The sequence below is a fragment of the Nelumbo lutea genome, chromosome 3, assembly GCF_056320005.1.
Source record: "Nelumbo lutea isolate HS-2025 chromosome 3, American lotus-T2T, whole genome shotgun sequence".
Taxonomy (NCBI): domain Eukaryota; kingdom Viridiplantae; phylum Streptophyta; class Magnoliopsida; order Proteales; family Nelumbonaceae; genus Nelumbo; species Nelumbo lutea.
Window position 1 is genome coordinate 97,114,871 of NC_142686.1, and position 23,955 is coordinate 97,138,825.

The 23,955-nt window shown below is 42.6% G+C and overlaps 1 protein-coding gene across 28 annotated transcripts; it reads right to left on the reverse strand.

Annotated features, from left to right (window-relative positions):
* Positions 1-475: 475 nt before the first annotated feature.
* LOC148867055 (protein FLX-like 1) lies at positions 476-19,009 on the reverse strand. 28 transcript variants are annotated; one of them, XR_016109688.1, is made up of 7 exons: positions 18,845-19,008; positions 18,039-18,680; positions 17,780-17,943; positions 16,488-16,570; positions 16,247-16,390; positions 1,412-1,470; positions 476-794 (listed from the first exon to the last, which is right to left on the reverse strand). XR_016109688.1 is itself a non-coding variant. In XM_088976935.1 (5 exons), exons 1-5 carry the CDS (start codon positions 18,850-18,852, stop codon positions 16,304-16,306), a joined length of 990 nt encoding a protein of 329 aa, XP_088833061.1. In that variant the 5' UTR covers positions 18,853-19,009; the 3' UTR covers positions 16,105-16,303. The 28 variants fall into 28 exon arrangements, 5 of the variants coding, with proteins under 5 accessions (XP_088833061.1, XP_088833065.1, XP_088833063.1 ...); XR_016109683.1 differs by having other exon boundaries at positions 16,247-16,396; XR_016109684.1 differs by having other exon boundaries at positions 476-941; positions 16,247-16,396.
* Between the last annotated feature and the right edge of the window lie 4,946 nt (positions 19,010-23,955).

The following is a 23,955-nucleotide window of genomic DNA, read 5'->3' on the forward strand; positions in this document are numbered from 1 at the left end:
CAGAGGATAGTCAGAACTTAAACCAACCCCTCTAAACCGAATTCAAAAAAAAATAAGTGAAACATAAAAAAAAAAAAAACATCGACGATACCAACGTATTGGTCCGTGTCGATATTCAGAACCTTGGTTTGGTATCGTGCCAACTACAACCAAACCGATTTGAGACAAGAACAAAAATTCAAAAAAATCAACCCAAATCCTTGATTAAGAGATTCAAACAGTGCGAAATAAATTCAAACATTACGTGTGTTTTGTTTTGTGGTCGTTTCGTTTCATGATAGGCGTTTATCAAAACGCAACCATTTCATCGCCAAATCAATATTTTTCCCATCATATTCATCCGTGCACAGTGAAACTTCATTTTATCGTTTCCCCCAATGGTTGAGTGTTTATTCACAATTCCATTGATGTGATGCCTAGTGGCGCCTAATGGTGCCTAGTTGTCCATAAACAGTTTATCAAGTATCTTTCTCGGTTTTAAAGACAAATCAAGTACAAACATTTATTTAACAAACGGAAGCTATACAAAACACATACATTATGATGTCTCAGTATTGCTTCAAATTTATCATATGGGGTGTTTTTTTGTGAACGTTTTCTAATCCTCAAGGTACTAAGCTAACCATCCTATTGCTTACACCCTCAGAGAGGTCTTCAGAAGAGAACTTAACTACAAATACTGGCAGTCTGGCATACCGGAAAATGTAAATGCAGCCCATTCACAAACACCCACAATCCACATGATGGAAACTGTACTCTTGCCACAAAATTACTCAAGAAAAAAAATATAACACCTTGCAAAACAAAGAAACAAATAAGAAATATTGACAGCCTGAGCAAAAAATTGCCCTTTTGAATTTCACAAGAGACAACTTTCCTCCAACCCTGGCTTCTTGTTGCAGGGCAGGTACAAATGGGAACTCCCATGTTCCAGAAAGAGTCTGAGCAATATGCTCGCAACACGCAGAGGCAGAGAGACACGATTCCATGTAAAAGAAACAAACTGTAAACAATGGTTTTTTGCTGTGCCAATGGCCAAATTCAAGTTTTCTGGTGCTGATTCGAACGGCAGTGCAACAATTTTCCAAGCATGTCAGAACTTCCCACCAAGTAGTTCAGTCACACCAGACACCACTCAGTTCGAATTGAGATCACCTGCCAACAAAACAAGTTCCAACACCCTACCAACTTATCTGACACCGCACATCTCGCTATAAAACTGGGGCCCAACATAAAAGTAGGACCCGCCATGATGTGTGGTGTCGGATGTGGGTAGGGTGCTGGAACATATTTTGTTGGCAGGTGATCGGGACTCAGTTCAGCTTCACCTTTCCATGTTTGCAGGAAGATGTAATGGTTGGAGTACTTCCATTATAACAAACAATTAAAGCAGACACATGGAAACACATACCTTGAGGAGATGAGAGGCGCATGACATAACCAGAACTTATGGTCAAGCATAGACACCCCCTGTCAACAAAGATAGTATACAAAATTACAATATAGCAAGGGTGATTACAATGATTAATGCAAAAAGCAAAATTTTAATCAATAAATTTATCTTTAATCAAGTTAAATTAAGAAAAGAGATAGCACTATCCTAAATTTTAGAAAAGTAACAAAATAAACAAAATAGCGATGACAATTGTGAATAAAAGACAGACAATAGACAACAAAATGTATAAATCAATATACAATAAACAAACCACAAATATGTGAACTGCCGCAGGATCCTAGTACATAATGAATTCAAACAGATGTCTAGTAAATATTTGACCAGAGTAATAAAATACAAATGTAATTTAGTTCCAAGTATCTAATGAGAAAAAAATGAAACCACCAGAGACATCAAGACTTCTTAGGCATAAAAGATGAGCACAATATACCCCTTGTATCATTGAAGGTGTGCCACCACTCGAGAAAATGAGCACACTCTTGAAGCTGCAGACAAGAGTTCTCCATACACATCCAGATCTAATGTTGTGCAAAGAGAAAAAGTGGCAGATGTCCGCCAAACTTTTTTTTTATCAATAACCACAGAATTAATTAAAATTGGAAAAAATTTTCAGGGAAGAGGAGCTAAAAATTCTTAACTCCCCCGTACAGAAATACATCTGATTTAAACACTCGGAACCTTACAATTGAACCCAAAACCCAGAATTTCTAAAAACTCCTTGCCTAGCCATTCCATCAGCAAAGGAGTTAGCATTACTTTTAACCCAAGTACATAGGACTCCCATATCCTTTTTTTTTTTTTTGGATCAATAACGCTTCCATTAAATCATCGGTAGAAAATTTACAGGAGGAAGACAAGCACACTTATCTTCCAAGAGTCACTAAGAGCCTCATAAAAGAAAGAAAAATTAAGAAAAAGAGAAAAGAATACACTAAGCCCAAAACAGTGACTCCCTTTCTGCCCCTTGTTTAGCTAAACCGTCAGCTAGGGAATTAACCGATCTTTTAACCCAACATATCTTAACTTCCATCTCCCGCACCAACCACATGAATTTCCTCCTCTCATTGTTATACTTCCATAAACCATTTTGATCTTTAGTCAGCCATTCTATCACCACCTCTGAATCCCCTTCAATTATGAGTTTCTTGATGTTCAACTCCTTAGCTTTTCGGACTCCTTCCATAACTGCAAAGATCTCTCCAAGGGAGTCACCCACTCCAATTGGGCCTGAGAACATGGCAGAGATGACCCCATTTTCGTCCCTAAAAACACCTCCAATCCCCGATTGCCACGGATTTCCTCTACAGCATCCATCAAAGTTTAATTTCAAGAATCCTCTAGGTGGGGGAGTCCAAACCACTTTCATTACTGACTTGGTCTGTGTGCAATTTGCAATTTCACCCCACTTCCTCAACATGTCATCCACAGTGTAATTTGTGAATAGTTCCAAATATTTCAACCACTTTACCGCCCTAATATGTATGATAGCCCTCAAATCTGCTGCTCCTCTTTGAGTTTCTGAAATATCCTAGAGTTTCTTTCCTCCCACAATGTCCAACATACTACAGCCCTTAGTCCTCTCCACATTATCCTTCCCCTTTTTATCCGCCACCTGAAAAATGTAGGGGAGAAAAGGCCCTGCAAGTCTGATGGGGGATTCCAACTTCATCCAAATAAGGAGGAAACCCAATCCCAAATTGACCCCGCAAAGTGGCAAGACACCAGTAGGTGAAAACCAGTCTCCCCATTCGCTTTACATAGAACACACCACTGAGGTGACAAACAAGTATTGGGTCTCTTCTTTTAGAGTAGATCACCAAAGTTAATTCTTTCCAGATAGGCTTCCCAACAAAAACTACCAACCCTAGGAGGCATTTCTCTGCACCAAACCTCACCAACAGAGAAAGGGGGAAAGGTAGGACTGGTGGACTGACTTAAGACTTTGAAGAACGAGGCACAAGAGAAGATGCCATTGGGGGTAGGTGTCCAAATTCTAGAGTCCTCCCTAGTGGGGTCTAAGACAACGTTATCAAGAAGAGCAATAAGACGCGAAATACTGTCAAGGTCTGAGTCCCTCAAATCCCTTCTTAAACCCAAGTTTCACCCAATCCTAGAAGTGGAAGAGGACGGGGTGATGAAAGACGAGATCGGCTCATTTTTCAAATCAGATAGAGCATACAAAGAAGGAAATTGATCCTTTAAAGGGGCACTCCCCACCCAGTTTTGTTCCCAAAATTTTATGTAGTTACTGGAATTCAAGTCATACCTGATATTAGGGGAGACAACTGGTAGCAGGTAATGAATGGCTTTCCAAGGAGAGTTGCTTGTGGTCCTAGCTCTGATTTCAGCGTCCCATCCATTGTCCTCCAGCCCATGTATACTTGCCACTATTTTAGCCCATAGCTTATCCTTCTCCATAGGGAACCTCCACAACCACTTCCCCAACAGAGTCATATTCCTTCTCCTGATACTCCCAAGCCCCACACCACCACAAGACTTACTCCTACACACTATCTCCCAGCTAACTCTGTGATCCCTTTTCTCCTCTCCTGGCTCTCACAGGAAATCTCTCATAAACTTCTCTAATCTATTAGCGACCTTCATTGGGATTTTAAACACCGATAGGAAAAAGATGGGTAAGTTAGCAAGCGTGGCCTTAATTAGTGTAATTCTCCCACCGAGAGAGAGGTAGTTCTTTTTCCAGGATACCAGTCTTTTTTCAAACCTTTCCACCACCGGGTTCCAAAAGCTCTCTCGCATGGGATTATCACCTAACGGCAACCCTAAGTAGTTGAAAAGCCACCCCGAAACTTCACACCCCAACATTTCAGCACTCTCCCTGAGCTCTCCCTCCTCCAGGTTCAGCCCCACTATACAACTTTTCCCAAAGTTAACCTTCAAGTTAGACATTTGCTCAAACAGTTGTATCACCAACTTCAAGTTCCTGATCAAGCTCACATTACCGCCTTTACAAAATAGAATCGTGTCATCAGCAAACTGTAGGTGAATGAGGGGGGTTTCCACCCTCCCAACTCTCCAGCCTCTAATGAGCCCCTTAGCATCTGCTCTGTGAATCAGATTCACCAGAACCTCCACAATTAGAATGAACAATAAAGGAGACAAGGGGTCTCCTTGTCTTATACCCCTACTGGCTAGAAAGAAATCTACCACTGTCCCATTCACTAGTACTGAATAATGACAACTCCTGACACAACCCATGATCCACTTGCACCATGTAGCCCCAAACCCAAATTTAGTCAAAACTCTCAAGAAATCCCAGTCCACCAAGTCATAAGCCTTTTCCAAGTCCAACTTACAAACCACTCCCTTCTTCTTATCCCTCTTAAAGTTCTACACACTCTCATTAGCAATTAAAATCTGATCAATAATTTGTCTTCCACTCACAAAGGCTCCTTGATAGTGTGCAATGATATCGGGCAATACCTTCTTCAACCTCATAGACAACACTTTTGCAATGATCTTATACAAGCTATTAACCAGGCTACTTGGCCTAAAATCCTTCGGGTGGGATGCATCTTTCTTTTTTGGAATTAAAGCTATAAATATAGAGTTCACACCCGGATAGGCAATTCCTCTCCTGAAAAACTCCTCAAACACCCGCAAGAGATCATCTTTCAAGAGATCCCAACAGTCCTGATAAAAAGCCATTGTGAACCCATCCGGCCCTGGAGTTTTTGTCCTATCAATAGAAAACACAACCTCCTTGATCTCTTCTAGAGTAAAGCTTCTTTCCAGCCTTCTCCTGTTCTCCACCCCCTACATCTGGCCAGTCCAAACCTTCTACCCACACCCTTCTACTCACAGGCCTTCTTAGAATAGATTTGAAGTGCTCCACACAGGCCCTGGCAATCTCCTCTTGTTGTACTAACTAAACTCCATCTACTACCAATCTGGAGATAAAGTTCTTCCTTCTCCTACCATCTGCTAGAAAATGGAAATACCTAGTGTTTCTATCTCCCTCTTGCAACCACTTACATCGAGATTTTTGCCTCCAACTAATTTCCTCCTTGTGCGGACAATCCTCTAGCTGTCTTCTCAAATCTCTCCTGAGATCATTGTCTTCCTCTCCAAATTCTCCCCTTTCTTCTTTAGAGTCAAGGTTTTCAATCTTATCCATCAAATCTCCCTTTCTTTCTTCTATACTCCCAAACTACATCAAGTTCCACTCCTTGATTCTTGCATTCAAGAATTGTAATTTCTTATGAAACCTCATCCCCTCCCATTCCACCAGTGGGTTAAAGTCATGCCACCATTCCCTCACTTTGTTAGTAAACCCTGGATGACGTAACCACATATTTTCAAATCTAAAGGGGATAGGACCTCCACACCTTCTTTCCTCCTTACATATACTACGGGCTAGTGATTTGAGGTCACCCTTCGGAGAGCTCTAGAAGCCAAGGTTCCCCAATGTTCTTCTCAATCCAAAGAGAACAGAAATCTATCCAGTTTAGAGCAAATGGGTCTAGATTGGAGGTTTGACCATGTAAACGTCTTACGGACTAAGGGAATCTCTTTAAGCTCAAAGGCATCCACAAAACTATAAAACTTCCTCATGCTTTTTGTCACCCTCTGGTTAACCTTATTGGACTCCTCCGAGAATCTGATCACATTGAAATCCCCACCCATGCACCAAGGCCCATCCCACAACCCTCCAACATCAGCCAGTTCCTCCCACAACTCGTCTCTCTCTCTCTAGTCTTTCAGTCCGTAAACATTTGTGAGCACCCATGTATAGTCATCCTCTTGCTGCTTAAACTTCAGAGACACCGAGTACTTTCCGATCAACTCCTCCAGACCTTCCACCACATCCTTCTTCCACATTGTTACAATCCCCCCAAAAGCACCCCACGAGGGAGCAACCACCCAACTAATTCCCCTGGCTTTCCATGCACTCCTTGCCCATTTATCATTAAACTGCATTCTCTTAGACTCTTGTAGCAGCACAATGTATGGGTCACACCATCTTATTACCTCTTTTATTGTTTCCCTCTTCCTTGCACTCCCAATTCCCCTCACATTCCAACTAAGAATCTTCATTCCGCTTCTTGGTGAACCCCTTGCCACTTACCACTACTTTCCCCTTTCCTCCTGTCTCCCTTTACCCCGAGCCTCTTATCACCTTCTACATCTCTCTTCAATCTATCTATTTCACTCAATCTCATCTTCTTTATTCTGATCTTCTCCTTCCTCTTCTGTAAGTTTTCTTTCAGTGCATTCAGATCTTTCAATCTGCAACCTAGCTTCCCTACAAATTCTACTATCATGTCTTCTCTCACCTAGTCCACCAGCCCTACCCTTCCTACAGGATCCCCTCCATCTCTATCCACCTGCCCCTTCTTCCTCACCTCTGGTCCCACCCCTACTCTTTCTTCTCCATCCACCCTCCCTTTCCTATTACCTCCCTCCAACCCTGCTCTCTCCTCGTAGTCCTCTCCATCTCTACCCTCATTCCTTTCCCTCCTCTCCACTAACCCCTCCTCTCTTCCTACCTCCCCTTCCCCTCTCCAGATCAGCTCTCCTTCCACTTCCTTAAGCACTCTTTCAATAATTTCCCATACTTTTTCACTCCTAAACCTTCCTTCCGACACCTTCCCACCTTCCTTCCTTCCGGTCTCTCCCTCCTCGGAGAGCCCGTCTGCTGGCTCGACTACATATTCATGAGCTACAGGACATGGAGCAGGAACGAAATCTGGAACCAAAGACACTGGAGACACATTAGTAGCACAAACCGAAATCACTTGGCTACCTGGGACTGATGAACAAGCTGGAAAAGGACTGTTCCCTGCCTCCCTCTCTTGTTCCAGAGGTTGGTAAATATTTATCTCCCTGGGTTGGTTAGGAAGTACTTATGTCCTTTGGTCACCCTGGTGATCTTTCCATTCTACCCCTGGTTCACCCCTTGATGGTGAGTTCCTGCTCTGCTTCCGGTTCTCCCAGTCTACCCCTTCTGATCCTCCTTGCACACTCTGTGGTCTTGGTAACGGGTTGTACCGCTTGCCTTCGTCACCCTAAAATCAACTTACAATATTCCACCCATCCATGTCACCTCCAGCGCAACTGCCTTCATCACCTTCACTGCACGGCGCCCAGCCTTCATCCTTATCTTCCTTCTCTTCAGGTCTTCCCTTAACGTAACTTGGCTTCGGCTTCTCTGAGAAGCGCCGCAGAGGGCTAAACTCCTTCAGCCTTTGTCGGGAAATCCACTACAAGTCGAGCTTCTTCTCTGCTTTTCGGCATTGCGCACGCTCCCCCCCTTGTCTCGCGACTGGGGATGATGATAGACCATTAGCATCGTCTATCTTAGTCGTGTCCCCAGTCACGTGAGTTACTAAAGGCTCACACGCCTTCGTAAACCACTAGATCGGGCCCGCTGACCCAAAGGGCCTTTAAATGCAACCAAGACGTTTCGAATGGGCTTTGGCTTTGGCCCATTTTTAAACCACTGCGACCTCACGTGACTTTTAAAAGTGTCACATGCACTCGGTTTGGTTTTATCCAGTCTAGATCCAGTTCTTCCTTGGACCGGCTCCATTTCCTTGTTCAAACAGGTCAAGTTGGCGCCGATTACAACCTGTGCAAAGGACCTGCCACCTTCCAGACTGTTCACTGCTCCCACACGCATAAAACCCACCCCCTGAATGCTACCCTTTTGTTTCTCCAATCTTGGTTTTTCCATTTTTATGAAAGATCTTTGTTGTTTGAATCAACCAATCCCTTCTTGCCACGCAGTACTTCTTCAACCTTCTCATCTCCCTCCCTACGAGCCTCCTTCCAGAGCAACGATTCAAAGGATGAAGCCAGCCACACCGAATAGCAAAGCCCTTCAACTAGCACCTCAATCTTTCGAGGAATCTCCTCAGGTTTTACACCATTCAATAAAATGGAGGCCGAACAAAGGTCTCCCCAAAAGGCACCTCCTAAAGATCCTCCACACATCAAAGCAATGGCTTCAGCAATTTCCTGCTTCCACAAGTTAAAGGGAAGGCCTAAGAGACGTACCATCACTCCATCTTCAACAAAGAAATCTTAGGAGTTTAATCCTGGACACCATCTTGATACTGTGAAGCTTCCAAGAGCAGCTTGGATATTTAATGCCTCAACTTCTACTCTATTCTCCAGCAGATCCAGCACAGACTTATCCTTCTCAAAGGGTGTTAAAATAAACGTACTCTTCAGCTTTAAACTTGCTAATAATAGATCTGCAACTTTCCTCAAGTCTAGTATATGAGCTGAAGCTTTAACTATCAGCTTACTTTCCCAATCTCCTCTCTGTACGTTTACTCTCATTCTGTATTTGCCTGCCCCAGCTGTCACTAATAGAGTCTCTTGCTTATTATTTCTCACCAGACTAGTAGAAGTGCTTATCTTCCTTTTTATTGTTTCTTCTCTTTTAGCACCCAAGTGTTGCAGCAGTTCACATAAGACCCCGTGGACTGCCTTCCAACCCTGACTCTTCCTTCCTTCTGGTAGGCAAACCATCTGCTTTCTTCCTTTGCCAAAGAATTCTGTCAAACATATAAAATAACCTTTAAGGTTTCCCTTACATTCTACAACAAATCTTATTCCAGTTTCTGAGAGAAACTCTTTCCAACAACTTTGTTTGCCTTTGTTACTTGCGCCTTCTACAAACTCCTTGAACCCTTCTATTACCCTCAACCCATCTAACAGCACCATCCCTCTCTTTGCTTCCCTAATCTTCAAGCTCAGCTTACCATTTAATCTCAGCTCCTCAAATAGCAGCTTCTTAGTTTCAATCTTCAAGGCTTTTCTCCAGCGGTCTACTTCCACAAACTCTCCCATCTCCTTCAAATCTAAAAAACCTCCCATATCCTTAATCAGCCACTTGAATTTTCTTTTCTCATTGCTGTAGCTCCACATCTTGGAAGTGTCTTCTTTCAACCAATCCACAACAACCGCAGAAACTCCTTCTATAATCAATTTCTTAACTTTAATTTCTTTGGCCCTTTGCACCCCTTCCAACACTGCTAACACCTCAGCCCTCAAGGAGTCTCCCACTCCAATTGGACTAGAGAACAAAACTATTACATTGCCTCTCTCATCCCTTAGGATCCCCCCAATACCCGAAGGCCCTGGATTCCCCATGCTACTGCCATCAAATTTTAGTTTGATAAAACCAGTGGAGGGTTCCACATGAGATTCAAAGTCTTCTTCCTTGAAAGCTAGCAACTTCTTTCCACTTTCTTAGCAAATCGTTTGTTGAAAAATCTGTAAACTCCTTCATTGTCTTCAGCCAATGCATTACTCTTCTATGAATCAACTCTACCATATTTTCCAAGCCTCTCTCCTTTTCCAAGAAGATCCTTGCATTTCTTTCCTCCCATAATGTCCAACAAACAGCAGCTCTCACACATCACCACATAATTCTTGATCTTTTTGTTGAACATTCAATAGGTGAAGAGGAAAACAAGCTTTGCAACTAGTTGAAGATGTCCACCTGCACCCGAATAAAGAAGCAAGCCAATCCCAAATATTTTTTGCCAAAACACAAAATATTAGTAAGTGGTACCCAGACTCACCAGCAGCTTTGCATAAAACACACCAGTGTGGAGATAAACAGCTATTGGGTCTTCTTCTTTGAAGTAGGTCATCTGTGTTGATCCTTTCAAGGAAAACTTCCCAACAAATAGGTTTACACCACACTTCCTTGACAGGGAATGACAGTCCAATAGGAATTTCTGGCTGTATCAGGGCTTTAAAGAAGGATGCACAAGTAAAGGATCCAGAGGGAGACAAAGACCAGATCCTACTATCTGTCTTTGTGGGTTCCAAAAAAATCCCATCAAGTTGAAACATTATCCAGTTCTGTGTCCACAAGATAGAATTGTTTTTTTTTTTTTGTTCTATTTTGAAGAAGGCAAAGCAAGAATCATTTATTCCAGACATAAAGTAAAAAGGGTACAACATCAAGGAAGTGAAGAAATGTATCTCCTGAAAACCCAATACGGCACCAAAACAAGAGAAAAAGACCCAACTACCCTCTAAAGAGACTATGTCCCACAAGGAAATCCCACATTGAAGAATTTTGGAAACTTCTATTCTGAGGTCCATGACCTAGCTCTTCCCCACCACCCTTCTCAGCACCTCTATTTCTTGTGAAGTTTTTTTTCAAAAATTCTATTGTCTCTCAGTCCAAATGGACCCGTTGATATCAGCCAGAACATTCAACAAATAGTTCTCCCTCTTTTTGAGAGTCCCTCTACCCACCAAGCATGTAGAATCTCTTTAACTGATTTAGGAGAGGACCAACAGAACCTCATGGTCAAAAGCAAATGCATCCATTTTCTGAATTAAAGGAGCATTGGATAAAAAGGTCTGCTGTTTCTTGCTTATTAATCCTTCTATGACATACTTTTCCAAAACTATTATCATAGTACATTGTTTTGTTAATCTGAAAATTTCACATAAGAAAGCAAGGGGGACAGTCACATACCAAAACTGGCTTAGTGAAGTGGTAGAAGAGATCTTGCATTTCCACATGCATCTCTTGTCACACCAAAGGTGAATCAGCTGCCTTCAAAAATTAGAACCATAACACGAGAGAGAAATTCCATACTATGATGTTCCCATTTATTGTTAGCTCATCCAATTTCTTTCCCATTTTTCTAAAATATACTTCTCTAAGACTTCTCTCAATGCATTGCGGTGCTAGCCTCAAATAGATGGCAAACCTTTACACAAGTATTCCACATGCATCGCTTGTTGCAGCAAACCTTCACCATGGCATGACTAAAAGATTTCTATGCTAGGAGCCTACGATCTTAACATATACTATTACTGACATGCAGTCCCCATCTTGTTCAAAGGCCATTACCCAATGTTGGTCCCAGCTATCTAGGGTCTTGAGAGGGCTGGACTGGATACAGTCCTAACCTCTGGCATATTTTCACTCAAAGTGGATTCTCTTAGACTTGAACCAGTGTTCTCATGCTTGACAGCCCAAGAATTTACTGTTATGTAGTAGAGAAGTATCTCATAAAAATTGCTTAGATATCAATCACATAAAAATATAGATATTAAATGCATACATGGCAATAGCATAATAAAACATAGATATTAAGTACCTCTAGCAATTCCTTATCACCAGTTCTTGTATTCTCCTCTTTTTTCTTAATGTAGGAAAACAGGATGCAAGGTGGAAGATCCAAGCAAAAAAAAAAGAAAAAACATCAAAGTGACAAGTATGAAAAGATACCCTACTATTCAATCTCCAATTCATTTTCCACCCAAGAAAGCAATATATTGCCAGTAAACTGAACTACTGAAACAACCTCAGATACAAGTAGTTAACAGCCACACAGCTTGTCCACAATACTTCCTTGAAAATAACAAAGGATGAAAGGATTATTAAGAGCATAGGTCACCTATTCTAATATCAAAAACCAAGACCTTAACTTATAAAAACAGAATCTACCAGGAAAGAATCACTAAATGGTTGATTCTCTAACAAGCACAAGCAGACAGCTTAACTACAACTTAAGTAATGTAATAAAAGGTATGGATATTTACAGACTTACTTGACAATGAAACTCATCCTGCGGCTTCACTGATGGAAAGGTATTGCCAACGACCCAGAGTCCTTCTCAATGCAATCAATGGAATGAACTCTTTCCTTGCTGCTCTTCATCTACACAGGATAGACTTGGAAAGTATCCTACTTGTCCTAATAAATTTTCTTTACACCCCCAAGGTCCACACACTAATCCCACAAAGAACATAATCAGAATTTAAGATGGGAAAAAGCCTGCTAAATATCCAAAGCTACAGGCAGCAGCCAAACTGGTTTACTCATCAAACCACTAATCCTCTTTGTAATATATGGACAAAACTAATGGACCTAAACAGCAGAATGCTGCCTTTAAAACAGAAAATAATGGTTAACAACTGCCACAAGTTATTCTAATCAGTAAGCTAGAGTATACCAAAAAAATCAGGAGACTTGGAAATGAAACTTTAAACCTAATTATCATTATTGAAGGAGTAAAAGGAAACATATACTGATCCTAAGAAGGCAACAGCATTGTTGGCTTCACAGCTATGAAGTGTGGTTGCAAGTCATTAGAGAAACCACATTTATCATTAGGGTGAAAGAAGAGAACTGTTTAAAACAAAAAGAAAGAAATGACTTTGGTGGGGCCGGGGGGACCTGGTCAAAGAAAGGAGGCAGAGACATTTCTTAGTGCTTTCTAGAATCTAGACTGACAAATGTCAGAACTCAGGTACAAGTCATTAGAAAGCAATTATGAGCAAAAATGCCAGAGGTTGACTTAGGACCATAAATAATCCACCCCTCCCAAGAACCTAAATTGCTGAAGTCAGCATCAAGTAAATGACCTTTTTCCAAAGGAAGGGGGCAGTAAAGGCGACACTGCTACAGTTGTTGCACAATACAATTCGAATTCGAATTTGAGATTCGACTTAAACAAATCAAATTTGAATGATTCAGATGGAATAAACGGTCGAATTCAAATATAATTTTTGTACCGATTATTTAATCGGATCGAATTCGAATACATATTGATTCGATTTGATAATAGATAATTATAATATATATAAATATATTATATTCTAATTCGACTAACTTGTGGTACTACACATGACCCAAAGCGGCATTTGTATCTACTTACTACAAAGGACAAACAAAAGTTATTCCTGATTTACAACCACTTTAATTGACGAGCCTTTCAACTTTTTCATTTACCGAGATACCAAAAGCCCTCTTTCTATATCTTTCTGTATTTTAGTTTCTTTAATTTCTTTAACACCTTTCGTTCTAACGCCCAGGATGAAAAGTGCGGCTCCTTCTCCCATATTTTAGTTTCTGCAACAACACCTTTTGTTTTGGCACTCAGGATGAAAAGTGTAGAGAACCAGCTTCTATCAAAGACAACAGGACTTCTGAAGATTAAACTTCAATTGGGGTCATTATCCAAGATTTCTTGCTCTTCCTTTGTTCTCTCTCCCGTTTCTTCTTTCTTCTGGATTATGAGTTTTTTTATCTATTTTCTTTCTTGTTTTAGATTTTTTTGAGGCTTTTTTTTGCACTGTTAACAAGTGGTGATTATATTTTTTGAGTTTTTCTGTGTTGTTCGCATGCGATGGTTGTTTCTCCTCTTTATTTTGGTTTTTAGATTTACAGCTAAGTATCTATCTATCTAAGTATTAAAGTACTTAATTATAATTCCTGTAAAATTTAAACGAATAATCAAATAAGAATTAACAGGTATAAAATTATTCTACTTTCATCAATAATATGAATAAAAATATTATCAAAATTTCCAATTCATAGAGTTGTACTTGTATTTAATTTTAGACTCTTGACTTCACAATTCACATACTCTTTTCACCACCAAAACTCTAGGAAGTTGATAGTTTCATATTCTTTTTTATGCAATTTTTTTATTTGCCTAGAAAGTGAATCAGAAAAGATTATGATATAACATTTTCTTTACTATTGTACAATGTTGAGTTGATGGTTAAAAGAAAATGTACCCTTGTTCAACAAACTATGGTAATCCTTTACTGACACATTTGCACATATACCATGTTAATGTTTAGTATAGTGAGTGTCATTCTTTTTCTCTTGTCACTACCTAAACCCTAGATAGTTGGGACCAATATTGGGTAATAGCCTTTTTTTTTACTCCAGAATCTGCTTGTGTCAATACATATCTCCACACACCAATTCTTTCGAATTTGAGAATGGTTCCACTAAACCAGTAGTATGTTAAAGTTAACTACAATCACTTTACTGATTCGAAGCACCTGGCATGTTAAGCATGAGTTTGCTGACTGGAAGAATAGACCAAGCAGGTAATTTTTTCTTCTTTTTTATCAATAGGTAGGTAAAAGTTTTAACATGTTGCAGCAGGAAAGAAGTAGATAAATACCAGCTCCAAAGGTGTAGAGTGAGCCCAAGGTGGTTGAAGCTGATGTACAAGATAGAAATGACCTAATGCATCTTGACCACCTCTAATCCCAATGAAAGACTAACCTGTACAGTCAAATAGAGTGCCACTATCCATAACAAAATGTATGTATGGTTACCACAATTCCAAACAACTCATCAATCTTACTGGAAACTCCACAACCTCAACATTACATAAACATCAAGATTATGAAAGTTAAGGGGAGGATAGAAAAAAAAAATTAAGACCAGAAGTTGATTATTGAAGAAGTGACTAGGAAAACTGTGAAACATTTCTAGAAATGGAACACATGATCTTGACAGTCACCCTGTAGTATTTCCAATAAAATACTACAATTTCCAATTACTGTACTGGTACCATCTGTGTCATTCTCTCCCTGGGAACAATGAGACACTCCCACTAAATGCTCCTAATTTTAATGCAACCCACAAGATATTCAATTACCCAAAGGACAAAATAAACTTCCTAGGCCTTTGGGAAAAGCTTTTTGATCTTTTTGGGTGCAGGTGGACAGAACCGGTGCAGATTTGCAATCTTTTTTATCCTACAACTTTCAGGTGGCCAAAGAGAAGACGAAGAGTTTTGTGGAGGCGTGTGAGAGCTGCTTTGGTGTGGACTTTGTGGGAGGAACGAAATGCTAGAATCTTTAATGACAAGGAGAGGGATCAAACATGTGTGTTTCAAAGCATCTTATGTTGAGCCATAAGTTGGGTAAAATCCTTGGATCTGTTCTCCTCCTACACTTTGAAATTGGGAACAACTGGCCAAAAGTTCTGCAGCCAGAAGCAAGCTGGTGGTGGATTGGAAGTCTCCGGATGCAGGCGTCATTAAACTAAATTTTGATGGCAATAGTTTGGGCAACCTGGGGCCTTCTGGAATAGGGGGAGTCTTTAGAAATGAAGAAGGTCAGATTGTAGCTCTATTTTCTGGTCCTATAGGGTGGGGAGACTCAGTAAATGCAGAAGCCCAAGCTGTGTTACAAGGAGCAGAATATGCAAGAGAGTTGGCAGTGGAGCATTTAATGATTGAAGGTGATTCCAAATTGGTTGTTGGATGGCTAAAAGAACCAGAGATGGCAGCCTGGCCGTACAGGGGGACTTTGGGAAGATTTAAGTGGCTGACTTCAAATATTTCAGTCACAGTTCAATGGGAAAGAAGATCGGCAAATGGGCTGGGAGACCTCCTAGCTAAACAAGGAGTACATAGAAATCAGCTCTTTTGGGCTCAATTATAAGCTTTATGATGTAGTTAGGAGGCTGCACCTCGCACCTCTTAGTGGGGAATTGTATGATGTATACTTAGTTCTTTAATCAATAGTATTATTATTTCCATTATCTATCAAAAAAGAGACAAAATAAACTTCCTAGGTGTCCTACCCTAAGAACCCATGTGGAAACGCTCAGAATTTACTCTTCAAACATGATAGATTTACATGAATTACATCTCTGCAGCTTTAAAAGTTAAAAAGTTTACTGCTGACGGCTGAAAGAGAGAAGGAAGATTTGTTCTTTGGATAACAAAAGATAACAGTTAAGAAAAAGAAACAATTAGGATAGATCACAAAGTTAAAACCCTCTGCAGAACAAAGCAGTAATACACACAACTCTGCCTTTTTTTTTTGCCAATACCACAACTCTGCATTAGAATGCACCAAAACAACATAACCATAATTGCACAATATTGATAATATGGAATGTCAATATTTCAAATAGGATTTTAGTATCCAAAATTAACAGGACTGAGCATATCTGCTAAAACGTCATTCATGAGACAAACTTCCAACCCCAAACCTAGTTATCTACTAAGTTGCATCCTAAGGTACCGGTATGTGGGTGAGCAAAATGAGGGGCCCACAACTTGGCATGGCATGCACACTAGTTTATCTGCGTCCATGAGCACGGTGCATATCATATGCATTCCAAGAACCAGGTCCAAGTCCATATTGTGCAGCAGCTTCCACACTACCCTGTACCTGACACACAAGTAGCAGAACATGTTACAGTCAATTCTGAAGGAAGCATATCCATGGAATGAAGTAACATAATAACAAGCCAACAACATACAGGATTCATGCCATAAGCAGCAGTATAAGGATTTCCCCCATATCCAGGATCAGGATTACCATAATTCCCACTATAACCTGCACCTGCAGAACCAACAGCCAACCTCAGATCGAAAAATAATTGGTAATGATAACCAAAGAACACAAGAAAGAAAAGGATGGACCTAGAAAGGGAGAAAAGAGGGGGGATCTGCCACATGTGATATATGTGTCAATATTATAATTTATATTTGATCAAATTTATTGGATTATAAACTAAATAAGATACAACAAATGAAGGTAAGATTACTTGAGATTGAAAACCTTGTTTATTCAGCAGCATAATAAGTAACTCTAAGTAAACAAAAAAATGTTAAATTGATATATTCATGCAAATTACAAAGTTCTTAAGCATCTTCAGGTCTAGTTTCTGATTCCTACCCTGGACCACTCCAAGAATCTTTTGCCATTTGAATCTCCTAACCTAGACCAAGTAGATTTTGCAATGAAATAGCTTTCCACTAAATATCACAAGTTCTAGGGTACGAATAATTTCCCCTTATTCCTGGACTTTTGAGAAGAAAATAAAAGGCATTTAAACAAACTTTCAGTTAAAAATGTTCCAGGAAAAGCACTTTGTGGTTGTCTGTACACTAACCCACTGATGTGCACACATGCTGTAAGCTTCGTAGCGAAAATCTCAATATAGGGACATAGAGTCTGTCATCTCCATTTATATATCCATTTTTTATAGGTTCCATTGGTAAGGTATGCATTTTATTACAAGAAAAATTACATTTATATGTTGTCCACTTCTTTACTCTCCTATTGGTCACTGATTCTCTTTCTGTGGCCTCTAATTTTGCTCAGGAATGGGGGACTACAAAATGCACGGATTTCTTTGTTTCTTGATGATAATCATCATCGTCATCATCATCATTGACCCAACTGTTATAGGTTTTCTTGATTATAACGACCACATCAGTTTTTATCTTCATGTAGATCAGCAACTCACATCAAGGTACCATGTAGAATGCAGACCCAAGTCTATGGCCTCTAATTTAGATGTGTTTTAGCAAGTAAACGTGATACTACACAATTTGAACTCCATAAATAATTAAATTCCCCGACGAAGTAATGTTAGAATTTGGATCTGTCCAAGAAGAAGCCTTCTATTTCTGATTTTTTAACTAAGTCCCAAGAAGGAAATGAAAAACAAAACCACAAAATAAGAATCAACTAAGGAGCCAGGGCGACAAAGATTTCACCCCCCCCCATCAGGTTCAACAAGCTTCAAGTTCTGAGAACACATACCGGGGTTCCCAACAGCAGCAGCAGCACGTGCTCTTTTCTCTGCATTGGCAATCTCAGCACGCATCTTTTCCACCTCACGAGCCATGACAATCAGATTCTTCTCCATTGCCTGACCCTGTTCATAATTTTCAGCATGTCCTTTCTTCTCGTACTCAATGGCAACCCTGAAAGCCAGCAAATGCACCTACAGATGTAAGCATCAAATATCGCTCAGCCCATCATCAATTTATCAAGATATGAACCGTTCTCCCCTTAGTACCTAGCTCGTTGCAGATCCTGTTTCATGCTCTCGATTTCAGCCTTCAGTGCGGGTGCCTGCTGCAAATCAGAATTAGCTCTAGCCAAATCTTGAGTAAGCGCTTCGACCTGAGCCATAAGCTCTTGCCTAGCGGCAGTGAGCTTCTGAATATCAGCGCGAACTTGCAGAAGTTCAGCCCTCATAGACTCTGCAGCACGGAGATCAGATTCCATTTTCATGGACTTGTCATAGGCTTCTCTGAGCTGGATTTCCTTCTCAGAATTCATGGTGCCAGCAAGATGAGCCACACGTTGCAGCTCGTGTTGGGCAGCAGCCAATTCCTGCTTTAACGCGACATGGGTGGCAGCCAGCCTCTGATTATCAATCAGAAGCCCCTGGATTTCCTGATGTTGAGCTTCGAGCCTCTCTTCGATTATGGCAGGGTGAAGAGGCAACGGCCTGGGACCCCGTCCGAACTGGGCTTCCCTCATTTCCTCCAGAAGCGACGGATGAGGCATCGGACCGAGCCCTCTGCCGAATGGAAGTTCATGAATAGGGGGGAGACCACCATGTGGCGTACCCTTCATTGGAAGCGGAGGTCCACGGTTCCTCCCCGACATGTTAAGAGGTTGAGATTGTTGAAAATCAAACAACCTCCGCCTCCTGCAAGTAAAGGATGCTAAAGAAAATTAAAATTTAACAGACGCAAGGAAAAGGGATTTTCTGTGGAAGACAAATAATCTGAAAGAAAAAAGGAGAAGCACTTGATCTAACGTGAAGGCTTCAAATTTTGGACAGAAACCTAGACAGGCTAATCGGCCGCTTACTCCACCATTAATGGCTGTAAGCCAGAGAGGGGTGGGTTGACACTTCACAGTTGGACAGTAACGAATCTATAAATCCGGCGAGTTTCGTAGTGGGGAGTGGGGACTCCTGCAATCGGCGGGAAGAGGCGGGAAGAGAGGGAAGAAATTTGATAAAACCCTAAAACGAGTCATCGAACCGGGGCGATGGAATATGAACTGGGTATGAGCCCATGGGAGCCTGGTCGAGGTTGATGCGGTTGAACCCAACACCAACCCGGTTTAAACTCTTGTGGTTTCGATTATAGAAATCTCGAAAATTATGATATTTATAAAACTTAAAAGCGATACATTACTGGAATTATAAATGTGGTAGTCAATCAGACGTTATTTATCAAAATTTATGGGTGGTTTTTGATTGGTCAAAACTCTTTCCATACCATATCTTTTTTACATCATACATTTTCACTATATAAAATTGCAAAATAATGAATTTACAAGACAAATTTTGAAACTTTGTTTGAGAATTGCGAGGTCAAACATGACTAAAGAGTAGTGGTGTTCATTATAGTGTCAAAACCGACAAACCGAATCAAACCAATTTGAAATCGACGATTTAGTTTGTTTTAGGCATAAAAACAATTTGGTTCAGTTTGGGATTCTTTTAAAATTTTGGTTTATGATTTTGATTTGGTTTCCTTAATTTTAGATATCAAATCAAATTGTAATTGTAAATGGTAAACCGAGGGGGTGCACAAATTGAGGAGAGCAACGAGATAGTCTTTGCTGATAGGGCGAGGTCGAGCTACAAGGACAAGACCACGCTTCAAGACCTGTGATCAAGAAAGAAGTCAGAGGCCCGAGGAGTTATCCCCAAATAAATACTCTGATGCTCAAGTTAGTAAGAGATGGTGGGTGATCGGGCCAAGCTATGAGGATGTTGGTCTGAGCAGAGTAACAATATGGGTGTTGGAAGATGGATCCCTTACCTCGAGCACGGAGTGTCTTTTTATAGCCGAAGATCCATGTCCTGGTCGGATTGGGCTTCCGGGGTTGTCAGGATGAGGTTAGCCATCAAGGTACTTGGGATAGAGTCTCATTCCCAAGTGTAGTCATCTTTCCTTACTCCTCATTTATAGTTGTGCTCATCCGCATAACGTGTAGTTGACGTGGTTGGAAGGATAAGACCGGGGGCCACAGTAATAATATAGCTCGGTTGAGCTAGGACGACGTGGCAGGGCGATAGCTGGGAGGCCACGTATTTCGCAGGACCAACTCAGCCATGACTCGAACAACACTCCCCCCATTTCTGAAGTCGATGAATGAAGTAGTCCAATTCGTTCTTCGGCTGAAGACTTCAAGTTGATGTCTGGATGAGCGTCTAGCCCTTTTGGTGTTCCTTGGTGACTTTCGCAATCTTGAGAACCGGGCAATATGGCGAATGGCCAAGGAATCTTCCCATTGCCGGCTGCAGAACTCTAAAAGCTCAGACTTTGGAATCTAAACCACTCCCCCAGTCCTACAGCTAAGGATGGGGAGTGCTTGGCCTGAAGTGTTGTGCGGTTACATAGCTTGGCAGGGAGCCAAGGTGTCGAACTGAGCTTCCGAGTCCGTCCTGGTGGGGCCAAGGAACGGCTCTGATTCTAAGTGGAAATCGAGCTTTGGTGTCGTGGTGATGCTCGGCCATGGTGCACCAAGCTTTGGAGTTGGATTCGTATTTCAGAGTTGGGGTTTGTGTCATGCTCGGCTTTGATGTGCCGAGCTTCCGAAATTGGGGCTTAGCCCGTCCGTATGCCAAGGAAAGGCCTTTTGCTGATGGTCAGAGGCCGAGCTCCGAAGTTGTGGTTGTGATGTTCGGCCACGGGGTGCCGGGCTGCGGAGACGGGTTCCTTCGAGGTTGCCAAGCTATGAAACTAAGGTCATTGCGATTCGTCCGTGCCATGCCAGTCGTTGCCGAGGAGTCTTCCGCTCGTCGACTGCAAAACTTAAATGAGAACCAAAGTTTTAGTTCCCGAACCACTCCCCCAGTTATGCTGTCGAGAAGGAGGAGTGCTCGGCCAGACTACTACGCAGCCTTGTAGCCTTAAGTGGCCTAGCCGAGGGTCCGCATCAAAGGTTGGACTGGTACTGTGGGTCTCTGCATCAAAGGTTGGACCGATAGGTACTATAGTCGAATCAGCGCAATTAATAGGCGTAACCACTGCTTGTAGAGGATGGAGCTTCGATTTCTGAAGCTTCCCATCGTACGTTATTGGTTGCGTCAGTTAGTCTTCTGAGGCATTGTAAGAGGTGCTTCATCTGCACCGTTGATCTCTCCTCAGTTTGTGCCCCTGATGGTTATAAAAGGGAAGACGAGGAGGGGAGGGGGACCCCCTATCCTCAGTATTGCTTGCAAGAAGGTGTTTGGCACTCACTACTCGGAAGATTGTTTGGCAGATAGCACGGTGGATAGCTCGGTAGCCATCGCTACTCAGTTCTTTTAAATTGCCCGGTATGTCCTTTTCATCTCATCGGTCCTCTTCCTCTTTCGGGTCCTCTAGTAGTTCCGATTCCAGCTCTTCTCACGGCTCGAACTACGAGCCTGAGCTGAGAGATTTTGTGGTTGTCGAAGTTGAGGAGGCTGAGGTTGGTCCCTCCGGGATGGAGGCGGAGCTTCCTCTACGAGTAGGTCTCCGGTTTGGCACCACGCCCAGCGTCTTGGTGCCCAGAGATATGGCTCGGATCCGAGCTATGTACGCCATTCTTGTAGAATACCAAATGAGGTATCTGCTTCCCAGGGAGGTGGCCATTGATTCTCAACCGGTGAATAGACCTGTTCATGGGTCGGGCCAAGCCGAGCTCGGGTCGGGCTTTTGCTTTACATTAACAAGATTTTTTTAGGCCCGAGCCCAAGCCCGGCTCCACCAACGGGCCTACAACTCGGGCCCGAGCTTGAAGCTCGACCTAACAGAGGCTGAAATGTAGGGTGACTGAGTTCACTAGTGGTGCGGCTGGCGTCGGTGCCTGAGTTCGCCATCACCGATGCTTGAGTTCGTTGGTTCCTGAGAATATGCAACAATGCATGAGAATGAGAACTGCGAGAGAGAGGAATGGTGGAAAGAGAGAGAAGATTCACCGTTGGAGAGAGGGGCGACTGAGTTCACTAGTTGCGCGGTTGGCGCCGGTGCCTGAGTTCGCTGGTTCCTGAGTCCTGAGAATATGCGAGTGCATGCAAGTGAGAACTGTGAGAGAGACGAGAGAGAGAGAGAGAGAGAGAGAGAGAGAGAAGACTCAACGCCAGAGAGAGAGACAACTACTGCTTGAGTCTGCTGGTGCCTGAGCTTGCTTGTCACCTCTAAGACTGAGAACAGTGGCTGCTTGCTTGGATTTGCGCTGGTTATTGAGAGCGAGAATGAGGAGAGAAAGATAAAAGATGAAAAGAGGGAATAGGAAAGGTTAATTGGCTAAGGTTGACAATAAAATACAAAATGTCGGGTCGGGCCGAGCTCGGGCCAGCTTTTGTGACAAATCCCGAGTCCGGCCCGAAAAATAGTCGGGCTCAAGCTTTTAGTCCCAAGGTCAAGCCCACGAGCTAAACTTCATGTGCAAGCCCGTTCGGGGGTTGGGCCAAGCTGGGCCGGCCAGTCAGGCTACCCGGCCCATGAACAGGTCTACCGATGAACTATGCATTTATGAGCACAGCTTGGAGGTTGGGATGAGGTTCCTGTTGAGCGAGGGGTTCGCCGAGGTGCTAAACTGGTACAGGGTGTTGCCAATGCAATTGATGTCGAACTCCTTTAGGTTCTTGCTCGGCCTTATGTTCTTCTGTGTCGTCCACGATGTCAAGCTGACCCTAGGGATGGTGAACTTTATGCTCTAGCTGAAACACCGCCAGTAGGGGAACCATTACTTATCCACTCTACGGAATATTCGATCGTTGGTCGAGGCCCCTTCCTTTGTGAAGCATTGGAAGGAGTCGTTCTTCTTCGTGCGCATTCCAGGGGGTTCCCCTTTTCCTGCAGAGGAGGACTCTGCCGCAACCCCAATGATCGGCACTCACTTGGGAGGAGAGGTCGGCCATGAGCATGATCCATGAAATCGACGTTATCGCATACACATGCTCGAAAATGTTAATGCTCGTCAGGCTGACCGAGAGGGTGGATGGTCTGTTTCCTTTACTATTCATTCGTCGAGTTAAATTTATCTTATTTGCCTTTTACTTACCTTGGGTATCTTGTGTTGCAAGTATAAGTATGGCCATCGAGGAAGAGATTGTTCATTGGATGAAGGCACTTCGACAAAGGCAGGAATGAGCCGGTGTGCAACTGGAAGCTCTTCCCGAGATAGGAGAGCGGCCACATTCCGCAATGGGATGTTGAGGAGACGACGTTGTTGTGGTCGACCCTGAAGGGGTTCATCGTCCTGTAGGTGTGTCGGTAACTAAGGCAGGCAGCGGCTCGAGTCTGCACATGCTAAGGTGGTTGGTTCGTGTGGACGACAATCTAGATTCGCCTGGGGTACCCGAGCAGTTACTGCAGGGAATCATGACAGTGTCAATAGCTCGGGAATCAATTGGGCTTAGCAGCGGAGCCCTGGAGTGTGCGCTGCTACAGACTATGGCCCAGGTAAGTCCCCTCTTCTTATTCCTTGTGTTTCATTCTCTTTCTTGGTATACTTATCATATTCGTCTACAGAATGCTTGTGCGAGGGTCGCGCTGGTTGATTGTCTTCGAGACCTTCAGTCATCGTACGAACAAGAACACTCCAGGTATCTGCAGTAGAAGGCCCAGCTGGCCGAGCTACTAGCTACTGGGGAGAGATCAGCCGCTCTTAAAAGGGAGGTGGCCGAGCTAAAGGTACAGCTGGTCGAGCAAGCCAGCCTTGTCCGGGAGCTGAAGTGAGAGATCGCCGAGCTTAAGGCGGAGCGAGACAGGTTGAGGCAAGAGGCTGTCAAAGAGGTAGTCAACCAGTACAAGGCGTCGGAGGAGATGCAGCTACAAATGGACGAATACGCCAAAGCTTCCTTTGAGGCTGGGTTCAACCTTTTTCTTCGAAGGGTCCTTCACCGCCATCCGGAGTTGGCCGATGAGTCGTAGGGTTGGGGTGCTTTCGATCCAGATTCTCCACAAGGATCCACCAAGGGAGCTGATGTTGAG

What these genes read in the sequence shown, in the direction of transcription:
- LOC148867055 (XM_088976935.1), bottom strand. An exon ending in CAGGATCTGCAACGAGCTAG is followed by an intron (nt 17,944 to 18,038) that starts GTACTAAGGGGA and finishes GCTGGCTTTCAG; the next exon opens with GGTTGCCATTGAGTACGAGA. An exon ending in TGCTGCTGTTGGGAACCCCG is followed by an intron (nt 16,571 to 17,779) that starts GTATGTGTTCTC and finishes TTGGTTCTGCAG; the next exon opens with GTGCAGGTTATAGTGGGAAT.